Consider the following 23,478-nt stretch of genomic DNA (forward strand, 5'->3'; position numbering starts at 1 on the left):
CCATGCACATCACACATGTGGCAGGCACCATAAGCAATAGTGGAAAATATTATCCGGGGGGGGCTGAGCCCTACCTGACCCCCACCTCTGCTTCCCATGGGGCTGCTGTGGGGCCAGCGCATGCTGCAGCTGTAAACAGTAGTGGAGGAGTGACTGCACACCAAGCGCCACCAGACACTGAGACATGGCAGTGCTATGGTGATGCTGCTGTCACTGGCCGCTGCAAAAAGTTTGGGGAAATAAGCCCCGCTAGCCCTGGCCTTCTACCAGCTATGGCAGGCATACACAAACTACCCCCCACCAACAGTTCCCTGGCCCTCCAAACACCCTTTCCCCTTATACCCTACCCACTTACCTTCATCTGGCTGCTTGGTTATGTCCTGGTTATGCCCCCAGCAGTCATTTGCGGGCTGGGACATTGCAAAAGCCTGGGTTTTCCCCTTGCAGGCCAGAACTCTACCAGCCTGCAAAGGGAAACCTGCACTTTTGCACATTTTTCTGGCACAGGCTCGCGAGACCCTTAAAAATCGCTGTGTGGGGCTCATTTCATGGTACCATGCAGTCTGCGAAATTGCAGTTTTTCTCAGGGCTCTACCCTAGACACACCAATATTGCCATCTCAAGCTGGTATCAAGTTGATTCACCAAGCTGCATCACTGCAAATTTTTCAAACTCATAACTGAACAAAAAAAGATGTTCTTGTATTAATATTGCATGCAACGGAAGAGTTTGATATCTCTACCTTAGAGTTTGGGTATTTTGGGAGTTTGGTATCTAGTAGTGTCCATAGATGGGCTAAATTTTGCCTGCCCTACAATCCTTACATTGGTGGAATTGTAGTGATGGTGATTTACAGCTAATGTAAATGCAGCCCATATATTTTGTTGTCTCAAGCACACAGTAGTTTCTGCTGCTCTACAAATTTAGTCATTCGTATCTATGGGGAGAAAAAGGCAGCTACAGGCACCGTTCTGTCTCAGAGGTGACTTTTATGCCCACGTTCTAGGAGCATGGATAGCAGATCCCATGGAAAAAATGACTGGAAATTCCCCACCTGCTTCATTAGACTAATGTCATAAAGGAAGAGCTTTATTTTATATAAGAATTATTTTAGATATGAAGGAAATTGGGTGAATTGACTCTGACAAAGTAAAAAAAGAATATGAACCAGCACCCGAACTAGATGCCTCCCTAGCGATTTGACCAATCACAAAATTCAGGTCCCCCCATCTCAGATCTGCAGTACCTCCTCCTCTTGAGGTTATTCAGCATGAGGTTGTCTAGTCCATAACAGAATCAATATATAATAGATGGCAGCTGTGAAATTTAGATTCAGAGCCAGATTCTGACTGATAAAAACCTCACATGCATAGTATTCATAGAGGTTCATACATAATGCTTAGGCTTGGGACTATCTTTACCCAAAATCGGATTTAAACTCTTTGAGATTCCAAAGGAATTTGGGTATTCCTGCCCCCTCCCTCCCCCCCATTACTTTTAATACTTTCTGTCTCTCTGCACATCCTGGGTCTGACAGAAGAAAGAATTTTTTTTTATGGACCATAGGTACAAAGATCCTACTACTTTCTTTGATGGTTATGTTACAGGCCACGTAGAAGTCCATACTTAGGGAGCCATGGCACACAAAAACCCTATGTACATGCCAGTGAAGCAGACTGCCTGAAAAAGAGAGAGTTATTTTATGCCTAATCAACAGTGGCAGCAATCTGCAATCTGGTTCTGCATTCCCAGGCACAGAATACCTCCTAGTGTTTCTTTGGGGCAACTTGGTTTTGCATTCATACTATAAGCACTGCTGAATTCCTAAGATAACAATATATGAAAGGCTAGCTTCTTTATTAAAAACTCCAAGTGTTGGTGTATACAAAGTATTGCATAGGCATATTTTCTGTTCATGCAAGAAATAGGCAATTTGTGCTGCAAGACCCAACGCATGTGCAAAGTGGGCAGCTGAGCCTCTGCAAACGCACTGTGGGAACACAGGGTCTGAGCATCCACACATACAAAAACTGGGAGTGCAAAAGTCTGAATGCAAGAACCCTGGTGTTTGAACTCAGTGCTTGTATTTTTCAAGGGCCTTCTCGGCTTGGGCACTAAACTGATCTTGAAAGACGCATTAGTAACATATGACTTTTTCTGGACAACCTAAACCATAGATGGTTCCACAGCAACATATTTTAGCTTTCTGCTCCTACTTTAACTCTTTTTATATCTTCTATCAAATGTAGTTATTTTGATACAGTACATGAACCATGAAATAACTTAAATCCAAAAGCTTCATTTCCTTAAAAAAAAAAAGAAGAAAAGCTACTGTTGTAAACAATGATCAAAAAGAACGGGGGAGCAAGCAATGCTCACTGGGTGGAAAATATTTGCAATGCTCTTTGGTGTATTTGGTTCCACGATCCCCCTAGTGTTTTGCAATAGTGCTTGGCCTGTAATTTTCAAGCCCTTTTGGAAACGATGATGAATCATAAGGTTTCTAGATCTCAAGGAAAAAAAGGAAAACAGTGAAGGCCTACAGTCAGGTTTCCTGGTTAAATATATGTTTGCTATGCAGGGTGAAGTCTTGGGTTTAATGAGCAGCTGCTATTTACTTATCTTTTGAATGGATCATTTTAAATGCATGTTGGAAAGTAACCTTCACCAAACTGCCCATTAAAAGGGAACTACAAAGTAAGTGGATTGTGTATGGGAAGTGTTTCTTAACTTACAATTGGAATAAGGGGACTGCTAAAACCTAAATAGAGAATATTTAATGGTGACTTCATGTCAATAAAAACATTAAACAAATGTGTTTTCTCTTCTTCCAGTTGGTAAGATGATTGAATAAAGATTTAAAACCATGACAGCTTTGTCAATATAAGCAAATGCAAATTTGCAAAACTCATTCTGCACAGAATGGCTACAACTCCCTAGTGCATAACTAGGGTGAGCTTATTTGGTTTGGCTGGGACAGCCCCAAATTCTGGAGGCCAGTCCCGGCTGGCTGATGAAAATTAAAACAAGTGTCCAGGGCATGGGGTGTGGAGATTGAGAGGCACAAATGGTGAAATAGAAAGCCCTTGAAGACCCCAAAATTGCCCTAAAATAGTCAGCTCGATTAGTGGAATGACCATTTTAAAAGGGGAAATGATTGTTAACACCTGTGAAGTAAAGAACAATGGGTCATTAGTGAGCCATTGACCATTTTACCTACCTGAATAGTAATAGAGAGCTTCCCCACCCTAGCCTCTGCCTGCAGCAGGGACACTGACTTGGGGGGAGGGGAAGAGAGGGGGACAGGGGTGGTGCTCTGGATTTTATATTGTCCCATATGGTCACCCTATGCATAAACCTCTTCCTTCCGTTGTTATATAAAACAGAGTTAAAATCGCATGTAATGAGATGACAAGATAATTCAGTTAACTTTTCTTTTGCATTCTAGGGCTGCCGCAGGCTCTTGGAGAGACACATAGTGAGACTCAAAGATCCAGTGTTTTGAACAATAACTGTTTATGAAATGCTTGATCATGCACAGTGCAGAGCACAGCCAATGGCAACCGAGCCTTCAGGGTCAGCTGTTCTGGCATTTCACCAGGGCAAAAAATAGTCCTATGTATTTTGACTAAATGATTAGTGAGAAGGTCTCTAATGGAGCAAAACTCCTGATTCCCATAGCAGATGTGAGCTTTGATAAAGCCTAGAGCAGCAGGTAGGTTTGGGGCTTGAAGGAGGTCTGCAACATGACAAAAACTTTGGCAGGGCAGTCTGGAAAAATAAATATGGTGTCAGTAGATCAGCTGGTCCTGAATTCTACTTGCAGCAGTCCCTAGCCAAATTCACTTCCAGTGGGGAGGCAGTGACCAGCTGATATGCTTTTGTAAATAGTTATGTGTAGCTGTGACCAGTAAGAACGAAATAGGTCAATAAAAACAAAAGTTCGTGTTATAACATGCTGGCCACTTCACTTCTGCACTGGGGTTAGCAATGCATGGGATTGGCCTGGATGGTTCATTCCCTACCATTCAATCCAGCATTCTTTGTCTAATGGAACCACATACTCCAGATGAGAAGATCAAATGTTGTTTCCTCCCTTGTACAGTCTTTCAGGTAATAGCTGTCATCCCCATGACTTATGACCAGTTAAACTACTGCCACTTCCTCAAGAAAGATCAACATGCTCCACTGTTCGCTTGGCAAGCTCCAAGTGATATGTCCAATAGATGACTGAAGCCTTCCTTTATGTTCATGAGTTCCATTTGATGCATACTTGGATGATTTGCCAAGCCCTATATGACCCTCTTGCAATTTAAAATGTATTGACAAACCTCAGGGAAATGGGTTTTTCCTTGAAATTTATTCCAGGCTGAGGAAAGACAATGAGAAAAAACTCCCACGCTGAGCTGGCATTACTACTTCTAAAACCCTACACTTTCAAGGGAAATGGAACAGGTTAAATGAAAATGTCAAATGGCTCTGAGCAGGGAAAAATATCAAGATTTGTGTTTCCTTCGTGTCCTGGTGAAAGCTAACTTTGCAGCAGTGGGAATGAGTGTCTGATTTTATCTTCAGTGACTTCCCACCTCTGGCTTCTCCCTTAGCTTTTTCACTTAACTGGAAAACAATTTAGCTATGGCTGTTTCTTGACTGGTGAAATCAGAGTCAACTTTTTCCTTCTCAGTTGAAATAAACCTCTTCCATTTGATTTGCCTCTCAAGCCACACCCTTTCTGATCCACATACTCATGTGACCATCAGTCCTGCTTCACTTTGCCCATAACAAAGCGGAACGCTGGTAGGACCTCAATAATCCATGCTCGTTTAAAGGGGGTGTTGAATATGCCCCTGGGGAGGAAGAACCAGCACCATACCTACAGGCTGGGGAATTCCCTTCTCGTCAGTGCAGAGGCAGAAAAGGAGCTTGGAGTCATCATTGATGCCAAGATGAATATGGGCCGGCAGTGTGGGGATGCAGTCAGGAAGGCCAACCGTACCTTGTCATACATCCACAGATGCATCTCAAGCAGGTCCAAGGAGGTGATCCTCCCCCACTATGCGGCACTGGTCAGGCCGCAGCTGGAGTACTGCGTCCAGCTCTGGGCACCACACTTCAAGAGGGATATGGACAACATGGAGAGGGTCCAGAGGAGGCCACTCGCATGATCGGGGGCAGAAGGGCAGACCCTACAAGGAGAGGCTACGGGACCTGAACCTGTTCAGCCTTCACAAGAGAAGGCTGAGAGGGGATCTAGTGGCCATCTATAAACTAGTCAGAGGGGACCAGCAGCCATTGGGGGAGTCCCTGGTCCCCCTTGCACTGCCAGGAGTGACTAGGAATAACAGTCACAAGCTGGCAGAAGGTAAATTCAGATTAGACATCAGGAGGCACCACTTCACTGTCAGGGCGGCTAGGATCTGGAACCAACTTCCAAGAGAAGTGGTGCTGGCTCCTATCCTGGGGGGTCCTTAAGAAAAGGCTAGACAATCACCTCGCTGGGGTCGTATGACCCCAGTACTCTTTCCTGCCATGACAGGGGGTCAGACTTGATGATCTGCTTAGGTCCCTTCCAACCCTACCAACTATGAAACTATGAAATATGGCAAATCTAGTGGAAATAAAGTCCATCCTACCATTATTGACAGTTTTACCATTGGCTTTAGTCAGAGCCAGCCTGAGCCCCTAAAACAGCAAATCCAAGAAGAGAGACATCTAGTACAAACACACTTTGCTCCCTTTGCTCTAGCAGTTTTAGACCTGTTTTAAATGTTTATGGTGATCCATCACGGTGGGCTGGAAAATAAGCAATAGTAAAAGCAGTAGCATCCTGAGTAATCTGACAAAACCTTGCAGCTTTTCAGCCATAAAACCTTTGCTTGGAACAGCAAGGGGGAAGAGAGGTTTTCATGCAAATTATACAGCGTATGGAGCTGCATAGTAGAGATCAGTAGTTACTGCCTAAGAAGATGTCAGTCCAAGTGTGATACAGTGGAAAGGAGAGCTAGTCATCTGGTTAATAGGATTTGGAAGGTAGATTCACTCTGCCACAGATTTTGTAAGTGATCTTGGGTGAGTTCCCCACCCCAGAGTTAGCAGAAGAAAGGGTAGTGAGTTGCACCCTGTGAAAGGGCTGGGCATTGAGATTTAGGAAGGTTTTCTACCGTGAGTCCACTTCTTGGGTGACGGCTTGACGCTAACATTGCTATGAGCTGCATTCAGTTTACACACATCTGTCTCCAGGCAAGCTTTCTTCACTTGCCGGGATATTGATCAAAGGTATTGCTGGGATATAGTTTCAGTGGACATTTTCTTTACCTCTATCAATTCCACCTATGCACGTGGGGAACCTATGCACGTATTAGAACGCATCAGAGCAGACTTTATTAATCTAGTCTGCTGGAGTCATGCACTTGTCCCTGTGCTTCAAAATGGCTTTAATTAATGAACTACCTTCAGTTAAAGTGCCCCCACCAGCATTTTACAGAGCAGGACGCTGATTACACCAGCGCTTTAATTAGAGCAGCTCCCAAGAGCCACTTTAATTAAAGCGCCCCCCCCACAAGCATGTGTTAAGATACCTAAAGTAGCATATAAAAATGCTACATAGAAACATCACAGTCCCATAAGCCCTTTAAAATTGGGAGTGTAGTCACAGTTGGCCTTAGGTGGGTCATACCAATTAGCACCCAGCCACACCCCAGTCTGAGGCTGTAGGAATTCCAGGTAAATTTATGATTTATTAAACCCTGAAGACAGGATCTCAAGGACTAGACAAGTAAGTGGTCACATATTCAAAGTTTGCATCATTTTATCTTATTTGCAATTCAAATACCTTACTGTGATGAGACCTTTGGTTATTGTCTGTCCATTATAAATTGAAAGCCACTCATTTATGTCTCTAGTTATGCCATTGTTTAGCATCCCCAATGCACCATCAGAAAGCATGTGGAATAGTCCTACTAATGCATGACTGTGTTTGCAGTGCTTTAAATCACTGGTTTCCATGCAGCTGATTTTCATATAGTGCTCACTTTTCACTCAATCTCCCTCCAATTTAAATAACAGTGTATTGATTTACGGACTGGAGGAAAATCAGTAAGATGGTGGAAAAGAAGGAAATTAACCTTAAAAAAAATATCTTGTGGAGTGGGGAAGGGGGAGAAAATGTTTGGTCAGAAAAAAATCAGCTTGGAAAAAAATGTATATTATGCGATCTGATCAAGCTTTCTGTACAACCTATCTCAGGATACGCCTATTCCAGAAGCTAAGGTTAGATGCCACTCATAGTAGGTTGCTAGTTTACATGTTACCTTAGGGTTGTTGCATTCAACATTGAAAAGTGTAATAATAACTTTATTTATATTGTTGCCATTGACTCTGAAACCTAATGTTTCACTTTGAATAAGGAGAGCCTCCTCTCTCCCTTGGAGAGACTGTTTCAGGCTTTCCATCAGCTCAGCCAGGCATCACGGAATCTCTCACATCTTGTTCACATTGTGCAGACTGTTTTCATAACCACAAGTGATAGAAACATTGGAAACAGCAGCACCGTGAGCTGGCAATCTGTCTAACTGAACTGCCCCAAACTAGCCCAATTGCCTTTGGCATGTGTGAGGAGGAATCTCATCCTTCTGAGCCGCGTCGCTCTTGCAGCAATGTGAAAGCAGAGCCGCGGCTGCTTCTTACTTGAGAACTCTTGCTCATTCCTTCTGTGGGCTAGGAAGCAATACACCCCCCTTGAGTGATTTGATTGGCCTGTTTTTGAAGTCTCAATGTACTGCCATAGTTTCAAAGAGAGGCTAAACATTTAGATATCTGATGCCAGGAAAAGGTGGGTGGTATCATTTGCAAACACCAAGTAACATACAGCTGGGTATTAACTGAATCAGGCTGCTATTATAATTGTTGTTTTCCAAGCTGAAGTAAAAAGGAGAAAGAAAAGTGCTTTCTTACTAGTGAAGTTATTGGTTAAAGTTTTGAAGTTTAAAACACAAATCCATTACGCCTAGAAAGCTGAGAAGGGCCTGATGCAAACCCGATTGAAGTGAATAGGAGTCTTACTATTGATTTCACTGATCTTTGGATCAAGCTAGTGATCGGCAGGACATTTGAGGGAGCTTTTGGACTGAAAAAGATAAATAGCATGAACATTGACTAGGGTCAGGTGAGCGTGTGCTGTACAAACTCCTCCCAGACAGCTCTGTCAATGTATTGAGTTGATCTGTACTGTTCTCTTGTCCTGTGGGTCAAAGGTCAAGCCAGCTTGATACACCCACTGCCAGTGGGTGGGTGATTTTTTTTTTTTTTAACCTTACTGGGTTACTCATTTGACTGTTTAAAACACATTTCTTTCAGCTGTACTGTCACCATTTTTATACTCGCTTTCTACAAATATTTGATTGTATATGGTTTACGGTCAGGAAGGATCATGGAACCAGCAATTAAAGGAATACCGAGGACTATTTCCAGGAAGCAAATTTTGGAATTTGTAAAACTCAAAGGGACGTGATTTTAAGAGTTACCTCAGTTACTGTGCCATCAGGGTACAAAACTACTGGGCAATACTGGACATGTCCTGTCAAAACTGCCATCCTGGGTAGAAATGTAAATATCCAACATTTGCTACAAATTGCTTCTGAACAGTCAATAGACCAACAAGTGTTTGTAAGAATGTATTTAGTGAATGAGTTTGGAGAAGAGCAAAGAGGGGTAAAGCTGCCTGGGTATTTCTTATGGGGAAAGAGTCAAAATCCATCACGCTATTCATGCTGAACTATTCACCCAGATCAAATATTGCTGAATTTTTCTATGATTTTCTGGCACAGGGACAGAAGCTTCCAATATGCTGGAAACCAAGATAAGAAACTATGCTGAAACGTGGTTCTAACTAAATTGGTTTCTAACATAGCTTGGCTGGGTGCCTCATCCCAAAAAAGGTGCAAAGGGAGTATGTTAACTTGCAGAACCACTAAGACCCCTGATTGAATTGCTTGCTTTTTAAGTGGAGTTAAAGAACAGGACTAAACTATCTGTAAATCACAAGCCTTGACATATCCCGTCCCAGTCTATTATGACTTCTTAGCACAATTGCCTTGGTTTCAAAATCCTTCAGGTTAGAGATCACGTTCCACATCCACTTTAGTTTTAATTGTAATTCTTTTCAGTTGCACTCTCAAGAAAGTCAAATGCAAACTCAAAGGATGTCCTGGAAGGCTGAATGCAAAACTGCTGAGGCAGCAATTTTATAAAATTAATCCTAATAAAGAAAACAGCTCCTGTGACTGTGATCTTGGGCAACCAGCTTGCAATGATGATCAGCTTTAGTAGCATTTGGGGGAAAGTGGAGGGGGCTAAAAGCCTTTTTCATATCTGTCACTTCCCAAGGGTTTTCAACAATGCCCCACAAAATACTGTACAAGAGTTATCTGCATCTTAGGTGTGATATGATAATAATCAACTACAGTAGTACCACATTTAAAGCAAGGAGGCGTATTTTTACATGAGATGAGGGCTATCTTTTTTCTAATGTGGGAAAGTTTATTGACACTTGGAAAACATAGGTGCCTCCCATGCTTGCATCTAGCTTAAAGCATCCTCTTTTGAAAACTTGGGTTTGAGTGCTCAGTAAGGAGGATAAAAAAAAGACCACTTCTACCTCCAAATAAAGATGAAAGAGCCTGTGAACTCAGTGGGACCGGGGGCCATAGGCTTGTACAGTGCCCAGCACCACAGGGGCTGTTACTTCAGGAACCTCCAGGCGCTTTCATAATACAAATATAACAACTGTTGAAAAGCTGTTGTAAGGAAACCAGCTCATCTTGCTTTCCCTGAGTAAAAGGAGGAGGGCTTTGCTTTTGGATGGCTCTGCAAGGAGTGTAAGTTTAATTATGAAAAGGCCTTCTTGGTTGTAATCTGTTTCCAGCTCAATTCCTTTGCTGGAGAAATCCCCTAAACGTGTTGTCATTCCTTATTTATTGATTGCAGGTATTTGGGGTTTAATTGAGCAAGTCGGTCGTGGCCTAGGGCAGGAGTGGCGCTACATGAGCAATTAAATCTGATTAGCCAGAGCCCCTTTAAGACCCAGCTGGGTGATTGATAACCGAGACCGGCATTCCTCAATTGACTCGCTACATCAAAAAGGAAAAGGGCTTAGCCGATAAATGCATGGGTCCGGCATGAAAAATAGCAATGCAGTTGGGCAGATTAGACTTGTAAAGGAGCTGAGCTGGGAGCGGGGGGGAGGGACGGGGAGAAACGACTCCAGTCCGCTCCTCAGACAACCCTCGAGGTGTCCCTTCCTCCAGAGAAGCCCCCGGGCTGCGCGGGGGCTGCGCGGGGGCTGCGCGGGGCCGAGGCTGCCGCGCCGTGAGCGCGCCATCCATAAAGCTGTCGTCTGTTTGTTAGTGTGTTTATCTGCTCCGTCGTTAGCTCCTTTGCCCGGTAGTTTGAGCAAATAAACGGGCAGGAGGAGGAGGAGTGACCCAGCCCCGCTTATCACGCCGGGCGCCCCTGCCCCGGGCCGGGACCCTCGGCTCCTGGGCAATTTCCTCCTCGCTCCCGGGCCGGTTTCGGCCCGTCCCCGGGGCCGAGGGCAGGAGCCGGCGAGAAGCCCCGGCCCCACCGCGGCTGGGCTCGCCCAGCCCCGGCCTGGGGTGCTTGCCCAGGGTAGCGCCCCGCGCCGGGTCTGACCGCTTGGGTGCCGCTCGGCTGGGCGGATCCGCACCTGATCTGGTTGACTTGAACCTGCAACAGGAAACCATTTCCAAAAAAGAGAAAAAACGGCAGGAGGGAGACTGGATCCAAGGGGAAGGGATGCCCCGTGCCCTGAGCAGTGATCCTGGGCGCATCCGTGGTCTCCTCGGCTCTCCTTTCGCCTGTTTACCCGCGGCGGCTCCTGCCAAGCGGCTGGGCTGTGACAGATCCTCAGCTGGGGGGAATTTGCCGCAGGCCCGCTGAGGTCTAAAACCTTCCGGATTGTATTATACACTGACCGGCGAGTGCGTCATGCCGGCTATATCGCCTCTAATACAAAGCGACAGGAAGGGGGGAAAAATCAGATCGGGGCGAAAACATGTCTCGGGGATCAGATTTGATCCGTCCAGGAAGGGGAATGTGCATCCTGTCCTGGTGAGCCCTTGGCTGGGCTGGGGGGGCTTCCCCCGCCCCCTTGAAAAACTGGGGACGCGGAACCGTTCAGTAGGCGCCCTGCTAACTTCTCTGCGCGGCGACCGGCACCAGGCTCCCCTCTCGTGATGCCGCCGCTGCCCCGCGTCCCCGTGCCCTCGGGCACTACTTAGGCCTCCAGAGAAAGGGAGCGAGCAGCCTCTTGTATGTGCTGACTTTACACAAGGATCAAAACAGCATGAAAGGAGAAATGATAGGGGAGGAGGACGTCAGCAGGAGCTGGACTTCTAAAACCCTTCCGCCCTATAGGCTTTAATATTAACCCCCCCCCCAGGAGTCTCAGACACTGTATTAATTAGTGCAACCACCCATGAAAAGTTGGGTTTGGAGCAGCATTCTTTGCCCTGTGTGAAACAGCTACCCTAATAAACAATTGTTAACTTGGCCTATTGCCTCTGGTAAATTACACAGCATTAAAAAATAATGCTTTTCATATTAGGCAGTAATTAAAGGTTTGGACAGCTTTAAAACAAGAAGGGGAGGGGGGAATCAAAGAAAATATAAAAATGTTCTTTCAAGAGTTATGGGAGGCTAATAAAGTATGTCTGTTATAGTGCACCGCTTTGCCCCCAGCTACAGCCAAGCTGGAGCCACTGCAATTGCCTCTCAATAAGATAATGATATTCCTTTCTCTGCTATTAAAAGGCTCCCAGTGCAAACTTAAAATGATTTATTTAATTTAAGAAATTATGAGGTGTAACTTCAAAGCCTAAGCCGTTCGTAATAGAAAACACCAGGTTGTTTAAAATTATAATAATAATTGTTTGGAATACAGTGACATCAAAGTGCTTTCATCACCAAATAAAATATAGCACAGACCCCCAAATCCAGTGGAGTTTATTGAGTAGACATTTTTTGGTGTGTTTTTATTATTTCCTTATCAAGAGACATTATTTTAGCAGCTCCTTTTCTCAGCTTTGATGTTTTGACAGTCTTAAATTAATTTTATTGCATTTTTTGGCTCAGCGATGGGAGATTATTCTGACTGCTTATTTTTCATTATGACTTTTTTTGTTTGCAAGAGCCAGTTTGTTATTTAACACAGCACCTTGATAGCTCCCTCGAAATGAATTGGCCATTACAGAACATTAGGAAAGCAAAGAATTCTGTTTTCAAGCAATCCATTACGTGTCTGGGAAACTATCTCTACTTAAAACAAACTTTGAACGGAGCGCTGGCATCATCGCTTTAATAAAAGGAGCAGCATTTTTTCAAGTACATTTTTCCTTTACGAGATTTTAGATCTCTGCGTTTTGAATAAACAAGAAACGTAGAGAGACCGAGACTATTTGCCCAAACGACTTGCTTTTACAGTAAAACTATCACAGAGTGTTTTAATTTCCTCGAACATTGTTATAAAAACACAAATCGCGCACGTAGCTTTGCGACTTCGCTTCCCAGCAAAGCAGAAATTATGCCAGCCCCCGCTTTTAAATAAAGAAGGTCGCGTTTGAAAATATATTCCAATTGCAGCTTTATAGACCGGCATTTCCACTAAAACAGCAGGGACAGAATTGCTTTGCTGTTTAAAGACTAAAATATAACGGGTGGAAAGATTTTTATACCTTTCGTGCAACTAGTTGAGAACTACAACGGCGCTGGTTGCTAGCGACAGCCGGATACTTTCTGTCGGACGCTGTGAAACGCATCAGGGTGGCACGGGAGGAGCGCGGGGCAGAAGCCGGTCTCCTGGGACTCGGCTATCCAAAGCACCGCGACCCGCCCCGCCTGTTCCCGAGCGCCGGGTCTCTCCGTGTATTTCACTTGGGTCTATATATATATATATATATATATATACACATACACATATATACACACACACACACAATATATACACACACACAACTTGGTATATTTCACTTATATATATACACACCTCTTGGTATATTTCACTTGTCTATATATATACACACACACACACACACACACACACCCCTTGGTATATTTCACTTGTCTATATATAGATAGATAGATAGATACACACCCCCCCTTAGTATATTTCACTTGTCTATACACACACACACACACACCCCTTGGTATATTTCACTTGTCTACACACACACACACACACCCCTTGGTATATTTCACTTGTCCTGGGGCATTCTCCCTGATCTAAAAGAACTAACCATTGCCTTTGCAGCAGCTTTGGCGAGAAAAAAAAACACACTGGGGGGGGGATATTTCTACCAGCAAAATGTAAGTGGGAAGGGGGAGGGGGGATGAAAGAGAAGTGCCGTGCTTTTTCTATCGATTTTTTTTTTTTGAAAAAAGCTGCCCCGTAGAAATAGTCCTTAAAAATCCTCGTGTTCGTTATTTATTTCCATCGTGGACGTCATCTCACTCGCTGATGTGCCTTGCTGAGCAGGGGGTTTTGAAGAGCTGCGTGTCCATCATGCGGGGGAGCGGCGGGCAGGGACCGGGGGAGCACTAATGCGGCCGCCTGCCCGTCACAAGGACCGTTTCTGGTCGGCGGCTTCAGAAGCGGCAGCCCCGAGGTACGGCCGAGCGCAGACTCCGGCCCCAGCTCCTGGATTTCACGAGGTTTTGGTGCTGTCTCCTGCAGCTCTGCTGCCACAAGGAAAACCGCCCCAGTGTGGTTTTGTCTCTTCCCTCCGAGCCCGTTGGGAAGCTTGGTTTTCTCGTTTGTAATTTTTGCGGTGGCTGTAGCTATTACATTTGCATTTCTGGATCATGCATGGGTGTGTGAGGGGAATGGGGGGGGTCCATAAGTTATGCAAACTATAAAACTCCTATAGAGTATATGGAAGTTACTCTCTATTTATAGACTATGTCGAGCCTGGTAATGCAATACAGCGGTCCTTAAATCTCTGCAATACAAAGACACGCACCCAGCCTCTCTCTCCACCTGCGTGCATATAATACATCACGCAACCCTACATGAGAGAGGGATCTAAAAGCAAAATCCGAGGACGGGGAATAGCCCCGATCCTGGTCTGTGCGGGAAAGATGCTGGAGCGATCTACCCTGCTCTCTCCTGTCTTTGCACCCGAGCTGTCAGACGGTCCTGGGAAGAGCTCGGGGTTGTATTTGCCTTCGCATGAACAGCGGGATTGTGCTGAGTGCCCCGCTTCAGCGCCCGCCTCGCGGAGCAGGTGGCCGCCGCTGCGGTGTTAAGCAGGTGAGTAAAAGGGAGTGGATTCTGCGGGCAGACACGGCTCCTCCTCTCTGCACCGCGGGGATGCTATTGCCTAGCACACCCGCCGCGGGGCCACGGCTTGCAGACCCACCCCTGCCGGCCCAGGGGAATGGGCTCTCGGGGTAAGACTCTCGCTGTCGAGCAGAAAAATGTCCTTTTCCGCCCCCCCGGGTCGCTCTTCCAAGACCCCCGGGCTGCTTCTCTCCCTGCCTAGGACCCGGATCCTCTCGTCGCCGTCCCCTACAGCCCCCGACCGTGAGCCAAGGCCCCCATTGAAACTCCCCCCACCCCGGGGGGGCGGTTTAGGGCATGCAGACTAACACCCCGCACTAGCAACGTCAGTTCTCTCCTAATAAACTGCAGGAAAATGCCGGGGTCGGGCCAGGAAATGTGACAACATGAAATGCAAGACGCCGAGGGCTGCGGGTTTCTGGTGGGGAAGGCAGGCTTGGCGAGCCCGTGTCAGTGCTCCTGCCAGCAGCCCCCGCCGACCCGGGGGGTGGGGTGGGGGGGCGGCTCTCCGCTCATCGCGCTGGTATGCTAAGGATCGGGCTAATTGATCGCGTTGCATTTTCCCGCTTATTATTTATTGCTCTAATTACTGCTCGCTTTCTACTGGAATTTGTTTGAAATACCTACCTGGCTATACCCGGAGCCCTTGCCAGCTCCCTCCAGCCTGGCTTCTAATCGCCCATCTGCTTTGTGTCAGAAAAGACTTCGGAAGGCATTTAACTTTGCATTAAAATAACTAATTAAAGGCACGCCCCCGCCGCCTCTTGCGAAAGGTGGGGGGCTGGAGTCCCGGCGTGGTGCTTAATGGGAGCAGCTCTGATTTCCCTGCAGGTCCTGTGATTGATTCGGGTTACCAGCCCTCCCGCAGGGCTGCGCCCATAGGAGGCGGCTGATGAAGTCTCCGGAGTTAATGCCTGACACCTCCCTCTCGTAAACTCTACTACTCAATTGCCTCCGCCTTTCTGGAGGCTTTAATTGGAGCAAGTTCATCAGGGGCGCGGGGCCGGGCCCCGGCGAGCTGCGAGCAAGTGTCGCGGGCCGGCCCCGCTTTGTCGCGCTAGCAGCAGCGCCCGCGAGGTTGGAGCACTTCCTTCAACACCCTTCTGCTCGGCAATAAATCTGCATCCCATTTAAGGCTCTCTCCTAACACTCGCACAAAGCTCCCGTGCTCAAAGACTTTCCAGCGAAAAGATTTAGATGTAATCCCTGACACCGCTGATTTATGCCCAAGGTGGAGAATACCGCCGCTTTATTTATCGCCCTGCCAGCCCTGGCTAAGCAGGCGTTCAGGGAACATTTGGGGGCTGCGGGCTGGAAAGGGAAGCGGGGGGGGGAGGTTCCCCCCCTCCCCTGTAGTCAGGGGTAATGGTGTTGGGGAGGAGAAAAAGAAGCGGTTGTCTCAAGTTTTTATGTGGCAGTAAATACTAATTTGAAAAGTCTGCCCCGGGTGTCGCGCTCCTCCGGGTTGGTGCCTGCAAGCTGCGCGGAAGGGACCCGATCCAAAGCGCGCGGAGCTCGGCGCGGGCCTAGCCGCCGACGTGTGGCCAGAGCCCGGGCTCCTGAAGCCCTTCGGGAGATCAGGGACCGAGCCGAGTCCTGACTTCGGGTCTAGACCGAGTCGGGCACCCTAAGAGACCAAGACTCCGCCGCTGGCAAGCTCGGGGCCCCATCCTGAAAGCTGTCGAGCCTCAGCTCCCTCCAGACCGGCCAGTGTTAGGTCCAGAAAGCCCAGGAGTGTTAAAGGGTGCCCCCACCCAGTCCTTTTTTACCCTTATTCTCCCTGCCGCGTGCAAAGGCACGGGCAGACATGGCTCAAGGGCGAAAGAAAATCCCAGCTGAAAAAACACCAAGCCAGCAAGCAAACGAACAAAAAAATCCCACCCCTAAATGACCCCCCAAGAGGCTCTCCATGCACAGGTGACCACGAAAACGGTAACGCCGCTCATGCTCCTCACCCGTTTTATTAGGAAAGAAAAATGTACTGATCGGGATCCGAGACCCTTGGCTGGCTTCTCTGGAACAGGGTGGTTTTCTTATCCAAGAGGAAAAACAGGGGAAAATGCAAAAGCACCACCGTGAAGCAAGGGTTGGGGGGAGCACGCATGTCTCTAGGAAATCAGCAGGGCAAAGACTGACTGCACCGCGCCCTGATTCGGCAGAAAGGGCCCTGCAGCGTCGGGCCGCACCTGTTCCAGTCCAGGAGAGGGACCACGGATGGGAGCCCAAGGCAGGGGTGACTAGGGGGAGGGAAATGCATTACATTCCCACTCGGCCATAATACAGCTTATCCTGACTTGTCCTCTGTGTCTAGACGGCGAAGTCTCGACCTGTCTAAGCACAACTCCCGTGAACTATAGCATGAACATTTGCTGGCTGTTGTCTCACTGAAGGTAAACTCCCGGGGAGGGGACTGAAGTCCAAATCAAATGGAGATGCCAGGGTGCAAGGGATTGCGCCCAAGAGGCAAGCAAAAATGTCAGTATGACACACAATAGTGCAAAGAACAGAGGCGCCTGAGAAGAGTTGTTAAAAAACAACCAAAGCTCATAAAAGCCTTGGCTTTTGACCTTGAATTTTTGGCTCAGCCTGCCACGGATTTGGCTTTTATTCCTATTAAGATTTAGAGAGGGCAAAAAAATAATAATAATAAATAATACAGGCAAAACTACACAGAAAACGCTGAATATCCTCTTTGATCATGACCCAGGACTGCTCAAACAGAACTGTAAACTCTGACAAACCCACACGCACTTGAGCAAGTTTTGTGGTTTTTTTTTTAAATTTAATTCAAAATAAGAGATAAGGAAAGAATAAATCTTCAATAAAATATATAAACTTGTACAAGGCATCCCTTTCAAAGGGACTTTAATATCACGGAAAGTGGGGCTGGGTGAGGGGGACTGGTCAGGGGTTGACAACACAGGTCAAAAACTTGGAGTAAGTCAAAACTTTGTGGCTCACTTCTTCCCCACAATATTCTAAAAAATGTACATGCAGGAGACATCCTACCTTCTGCGGTCTGTATCCTCTATCAAAACCTTGCCACAAAATTTAGCAATAGCAATAAAACAATAAAATAATTAAAAGAAGAAATCCGGGCTTAGACAATCCCACTTTCACCATAAAACCAGGGGAGATGAATAGCATCCCTACTGCCCATGTCTTGAGTTGGTTTTTTGTTTTTTGGGTTTTTCTTTTTGTTCTTTCTTTTTTTTTTTTTTTTTTGAGGGGGTACCTGGGTCTCTCTGTGAATTAAGCATGATTTCTCTCATTGACATTCTCTTTGCCAGGTAATCTTTAAAAATCAAATTATTGCAAATAAACAAGGGTATGCTCTGATAGTCTTTGCCGGCTCTCTACTTTAAAAAATATATAACCCAACTATTTCCTCTGCATCTCTGTTTCCCTCCTTTAAATAACAAGAGAGATCCCAGAATACAGATGCAGGTGAAAATACGGGGCAGCAAAGCAGGATAGAGGATCCCCAAAATCTCTGAATTCTTCCTTCCCCTCCACGGGGCCTTAATATTTAAGAGATTTATACAGATCAAAAATATACATGAGCCAAGGGGGAGGAGGGGGTTACTTTACTCATATAAGGGGCCGATTCTGCATTCCGCCTATTACCCTTCTCTGGACTATCTTTGGGTGGGTTTCCTGCTCAAAAAAGCAGGAACTTTGGTGCCTTTGGCCTCTTCTCTATTTACATTATGAATATAGCTATCATTTATTTTGTTTACAAGCCCCCCCAAACTCTTACACCTTATTTAACGTTCCCTTCCAATATTAAGATCCCATTTAGAGAATGAACTTTTAAAAACAGATCTTGGGCTTCGCCGGGGGAAACCAGGCCTCCACTAGAAGACTGCTGGTTTACCCATTTTTAGCGTGTAGTATTAACCCCCCCTCCCCCCCTTATTTAATTATTGGTATATGTTTTTACATGTTCCTTTTGGGATCAGTCCGAGTGCTCAGATCACACTCAGAGGAGAGCTAGCAGGTTCCTCCCCCCTGCCCCTCCGACCTGGAGCACAAACAGGTTGCTTTGCTTTTATGCCTAGGCAAACTCCTAGACACTTGGTATGGCACATGCAGACAGAATGGCCAGTACTGCTATGGTACCGCATTCTCAGATGGGACAAAATCCACCAGAAAGTCTCTGCTTTTGCTTTCCCATCTTCTTAGGATAAGTGGTACATGCTATATCCGACAGGAGTAGCATAGAGTCCTACAGGTGAGATGGGGAGCACAGGTCTATGAAAGGGATAAGATGTTCCGTACAGGGAAGCAGCCTGGATGGGAGAATTGATGGGGAAGGGTAGGCTGAACCCAGATGGCAACATGGGCTTGGCAGCCATTTTGAGCTTCTCTAACTCAGCTTCCTGCAGTCTCTTGGCCTTGGCCCTCCGGTTCTGGAACCAGATTTTGACCTGGGTCTCTGTGAGGTTGAGCGAGCTGGAAAACTCTGCTCTCTCCGCAATGGACAGGTACTGCTTCTGCCGGAATTTGCGCTCCAAAGCCAGCAGCTGGGAGGTGGTGAAGGGGGTCCTGGGCTTCCTGTTAGTCTTGTGCTTCCTTAGGGTGCAGGCTGTGGGACTCAGGTGTCCTGGAAGGAAAGAAAAGGCCAGTTACTGAAAAAGCAGGGGAGGAAGAGGATACTTAAAGAAGAGGTGGGGTGAACTGGGTTTGGGGTCCACCACTCCTGCCAGGAAACCCCATCACAAGAGTCTAGGGACAAATGAACCTAAGAAGACACTGGCAGCAGCTTCCAGCCAAGGCAGGAGGTCAACTCCTGGGTTGAAAGGGCAGCCAGGATTTCACACAAGGCAGAACCTGTCAGTGATCCAGTGCTGTAGGATCCTCAGTGGGGACACCTGAGGCTGGGGTACATGGTGCAGGGCTTCAGAGCCCAGTGCCAGGATGCCCCAGCTGGCTGTGGTCAATGGGACAGACCTGGCTCATGCAAGCAATAGGATCCCAGGTGTATCCTGCACTGGGTCCCACCCAGCAAACCCCACTTGTCCTGGAGGGAGCTTCTCTCCGGGACTGGAAAATGAGGGGCGATCCTCCTTTTATTTGACACTAGTTTCTGTTCTTAGGGAAACTGTGGTCAGTGTTGCCCTTGAATTACTTTCTTTTGCCTTCCTTTTCCTTTCAGCCAGGCAGCAAGCTGGCTTTCAACATTTCTCTTGTTTGACATTCACGAATGTGAAAAACAGAAGTGGATGTTCCCGATTGCCTTCTTCTCCAGTCCCATCGGATGAAGCCCCCTCCCCCGAAGATTTAGCTTTTAATATTGACCTGATACGGATTGCCTTGGAAGTAAGACTGGAATGGGCGCAGCTTTAACACTTGGGGGACTCGGTTTGCTTTGCAGTTCGTTTCAGAGGGAAAAACAGGCAGGTCTGAAGTTGAATATTGAAAGTGCCACTCAGCCTGCCCTCCATGCAACCCGGCCCTGCTTTTAAGAAATGTCACATCTGCCCGTCCTCTCGATTGCCCCTTGCTTTTGCAGAGAATTGCGGAGGAATCGTCTGAATTTGCGAGTGAACCAGGCGGGTTTTTAAATGCAGGGAATGCAATGAGATTAAAAACCAACCAACCAACCAAACGGCAGTATTTCAGAACAAGGAAGAGGAGGAGGAGAAGGGAATGATTTGATCTAGATCTTAAATCCTGTTCTTTCTACTGCACACAGAGGGCGAGTGGGAAAACGGCCGGTCAGATGCAGCCCCGTGCTGACACGGGCCGCTCTAGTGCGGGACAACCGCGCCCGGGCAGAGCTCTCCCCAGCCAGGACTGCCGAAAGGCCTCCTTCCTTCCCTCCTACTTCCCTCCTTGCAAAGGAGAGGAAGAGGAGACGAAGGGTTTGTCTTAAAGGGCGACTCGCACAAAACCGCCGCAGAACGAGAGCACGTCTGTCCGCTCGGGTTTCCGCCGCAGCCAAAGCGGAGATGTCCGGGGTCCGCAAACGGCATCAAGAACTGGCCCGGCGGGGGGAAGATTTTTGGTGCTGGCAAAGCAGGCGGAGGACTCACTTGAAGACCAAGCAGAGGTTTCCGCTGACACTTGCCGGCTTGAACCCATGTCTCGCCCGCCGCTGCGACCGCCTTGCAAGAGCCTCGCCGGGCGCAGGGCGTGGGGGTCTTCCAGCCTAACCGGCCGCAGCCGGCAGAGAAGCGAGCGCTTCCCCTGCGCTTTTCACTGCACCCTTGGACCCGATCACCGGGAATCACAGCAGCGTCCCGATCACAGGACCCCACCGTGAAGTTTTCTGGCTCCTCCAACCACTCACCCCCCACCCCGCCCAGTAGCTTTTCAGAGACCTCCGTCTACCTGCCGAGATGGCCCAGGCTGCAGAACTAGCCAAAGCCTTTTACTACACAGGCCTTATTTTTCTCTCCCCTATCAAGAGTCAAAAGGTGCTTGATTTGACAAGGATGCCCTGGGGAGCGAGAAAGGGACACACACGCGCGCGTAACAAGCTCCTGTTTTCCATATTTCTTTAATACACTTCCCACCGCCACCGGTGAACCCCGAGATCCCAGCACACACTTCAAGGCTGGTTAAGGCCGGTCGTTCAGCCTGAACGACGGCCGGGTGAAGGGCTGGAGGGGGAAGCACAGGGGGAGCTGGGTGAATCCGTGACCCTGCACAGGGAAGGCAGGGGCAGGGGCGGCGGAAGACGAGCGAGGCCTTGTCCACGTCGAGCTCTGCCCCAGGCCGTGCTGGAGAAGGGAGGTGGTTAAGCTCCAGGCAGGGATGCTGCCACACGGGGACGGGAGACTTTCTATCGCTTCTGTTTCCCACACGGCCTCCTCAGGAGACGCGACTAATCCGGCTCAGGGGCGAGCGAGCAGCGGCACGGCCCGGGAGACCAACAGGCCAGGAAGGAGCGGCTGCCGGCGCGGGCCGCATCCACCAGCGAGCAGCTCCTGGGCGCAGCCGGCGGGGCGAAAGGCCCCGGCTGCAGGTGCGTGCAAGCCTGGGGGCTGCTCTCACGCCTCCACACCTCTCACTCCTGCTCCTCCCGCCCCGCGCCGCGGCCTCGGACGCCGGGACGCCTGCTGCGAGCCCGAGGGTGCGGGCCAAGGGCAGATCCCGGCGGCCGGGAGCGCATCGCAGGAGCCCGGGGCGACTGCAGCTGCCTCCCCGGGTCCAGGCGCCGGCGGGGCCGGCTCCGTGCGGGGGCATCGGGGCTGCGGCCTCCCCCGCCGCCCGCGCCGGGCAGAGTCGGTGCCCCGCTCTCTTCTCCCCTCCCTTTCCCAGCCGTACAGCCCTCGCCCTCCGCAGCGCTTCTCCATCCGACAAGCCGGATCGGCGCCGTGGCACCCAGGCGGGGGGCGTCCCGGGAGCGCGGCCGGCGCTCGGGGCAGCACTTACTTGGCGAGGGGGAGTATCTCCCGGGCTCCTGGATCCAGGACGGGCTGTCCTCCGAGGTCTCCGATTTGACCGAGGAGGTCTCAAAGGTTTTTGTAAGCCCCCCGGGGCTGGGAGCCTCCCTGGAGCCGTGCCCGGGCAGCAGCAGGGTCCTGGAGGTGCCCACCGCCGCGGCCCCGTCGCCGGGGCCCGGGGGCACCTCTCGGGGGGGCTTCTTGTCGGACATGAGCGCTTCCACGCTGAAAGGCAGGCTGGAGACTTTGACTTTGGCGTGATCCTCGGCGCCGGCCGCCGGGCCCTCCTCGTCCGAGGAGAAAACCTCCTTCGCCTTGGGAGGAGAAGACATCGCTGCTCTCCCCGCGCCCCGCCGTGCCCTGCCCTGCCCCGAGCTCCGATCCGGGCCCCGCCGCTGCCGCTCGCCGCTCCGGGACCCACCAGCTCCCGCGACTGAGCAACTTTCGCCCCCCCCCCGTTTTGGGTGCAGACGGGGGTTTCCTCCTTTGGGAAGTTGAGTCAAGCCCAGCGAGCCAATGGGAGCAGCCGCCGGGGCTGACGTCAAGGTGTGACTCATGCGATTGGCTCGGGGTGGCTTTGGGTAGTGTCCCCCCCCCCCCCCCCCCCCCCCCCCCCCCCACACACTTCTAAAGAAATGAGGAGTTAATGTCCCGGGCCGCGCGATGGAGGAGCCCTCCAGGTCGGAATCGTGGCCCAGCAAGAAAGTGGCGGTGTAATGAAGGCTGATCCCACCGAGAGGCAACTCCACCCCGCCCCCCCGTCTGTCTCCCCCCAGTTTAAGCCCCTTTTTTTTCCAGCCCTGCGCCGTGTCCCTCAACCCAAGCCGTGACAAAGCCTCGCCACTGCCCCGCGCGCCCCTGCCTTCCCCGGGGCGCCGCGATCCGTGCGGGCCCCCTGCCCCGCAGCCGAGCTGCCCGCACCGCTGGGGCCTGATCCCACCGGATGGCTGGAGGGGAAGGAGACTCGGTTCAGTCCCGATCCCGATCCGGTCCCATCCAGGGCGATCCGGACATGTTTGTGCTTCGTGTCCCCAGCATCCCCAAAGCATGCCGGAGCTGGGACAAGGACACGGGGACCTCGGGGTCCGAGCGGCGTTGCAGGCGCGGCGGGGAAAGGCGAGGAGCAGGGTTTGGCCGGCCGGGTGATACAGCCAGGCGCAGCTCGCCCTTGGAGCGGATCTCGCCCCTTCCCTGCCGCCGGCTACAACCTACGGGTCGTTTTCCCCGTCCAATTTCTCTCGACCCCATGAGGCTTGCCCCCCGCAGTGTGTCGCTATCTTTCCTGGGGGGGGCGAAGGCACAAATCTAGCTCCAAATCGCCTTGATTTATATTTTCCTCCCCAGCCCCCCTATATGGCAGGCAGACTTAATCCTGAGGAATAAATGCGTTTTTAATCAACTCGGGAGATGAAGTCCTTAATTGGCAAACTTCTCCGCGGAAGGAGCTTGAAATACTGTCTCGCTTCTCCACTCCATACTAGCAGCATGAAACCCGCGGAGGATTTCAAAGCCTTTCTTAATTACCGCGAGGATAAAAGCAAATCAGCTCCCCCCTCTTCTTAACTGGCTTAATCTCCTAAAGATCATTATTTAAGGACGCGCTGGCAACTGGTGTCTGAAACTGGTCGGGAACCTCGGGCTGGGCAGCCGCCCCAGCGCAGCTCTGAAGCGAAGCAGGTGTGAAATGTTGGGGGTGATGCTACCTGGGGGATACTTTTCCCCAGTCTCTAG

The 23,478-nt window shown here is 49.3% G+C and overlaps 1 protein-coding gene across 1 annotated transcript; it reads right to left on the reverse strand.

The window, feature by feature from the left end:
- Positions 1 to 16,316: 16,316 nt before the first annotated feature.
- On the reverse strand, positions 16,317 to 22,224 carry MSX2 (msh homeobox 2). Its single transcript, XM_090065124.1, has 2 exons — positions 21,737 to 22,224; positions 16,317 to 18,959 (listed from the first exon to the last, which is right to left on the reverse strand). The coding sequence occupies exons 1-2, from the start codon at positions 22,077 to 22,079 to the stop codon at positions 18,535 to 18,537; spliced, it is 768 nt and encodes a 255-aa protein (XP_089921250.1). The 5' UTR covers positions 22,080 to 22,224; the 3' UTR covers positions 16,317 to 18,534.
- Between the last annotated feature and the right edge of the window lie 1,254 nt (positions 22,225 to 23,478).

This window comes from Crocodylus siamensis, chromosome 10 (genome assembly GCF_052110815.1).
Source record: "Crocodylus siamensis isolate JL-2025a chromosome 10, ASM5211081v1, whole genome shotgun sequence".
Taxonomy (NCBI): Eukaryota; Metazoa; Chordata; order Crocodylia; family Crocodylidae; genus Crocodylus; species Crocodylus siamensis.

Bases quoted from the DNA above. Each gene is read 5' to 3' on its own strand.
- MSX2 (XM_090065124.1), bottom strand. From the start codon at position 22,079: ATGTCTTCTCCTCCCAAGGCGAAGGAGGTTTTCTCCTCGGACGAGGAG. The intron at 18,960-21,736 runs GTAAGTGCTGCC...CTTTCCTTCCAG, and splicing joins GAGATACTCCCCCTCGCCAA to GACACCTGAGTCCCACAGCC.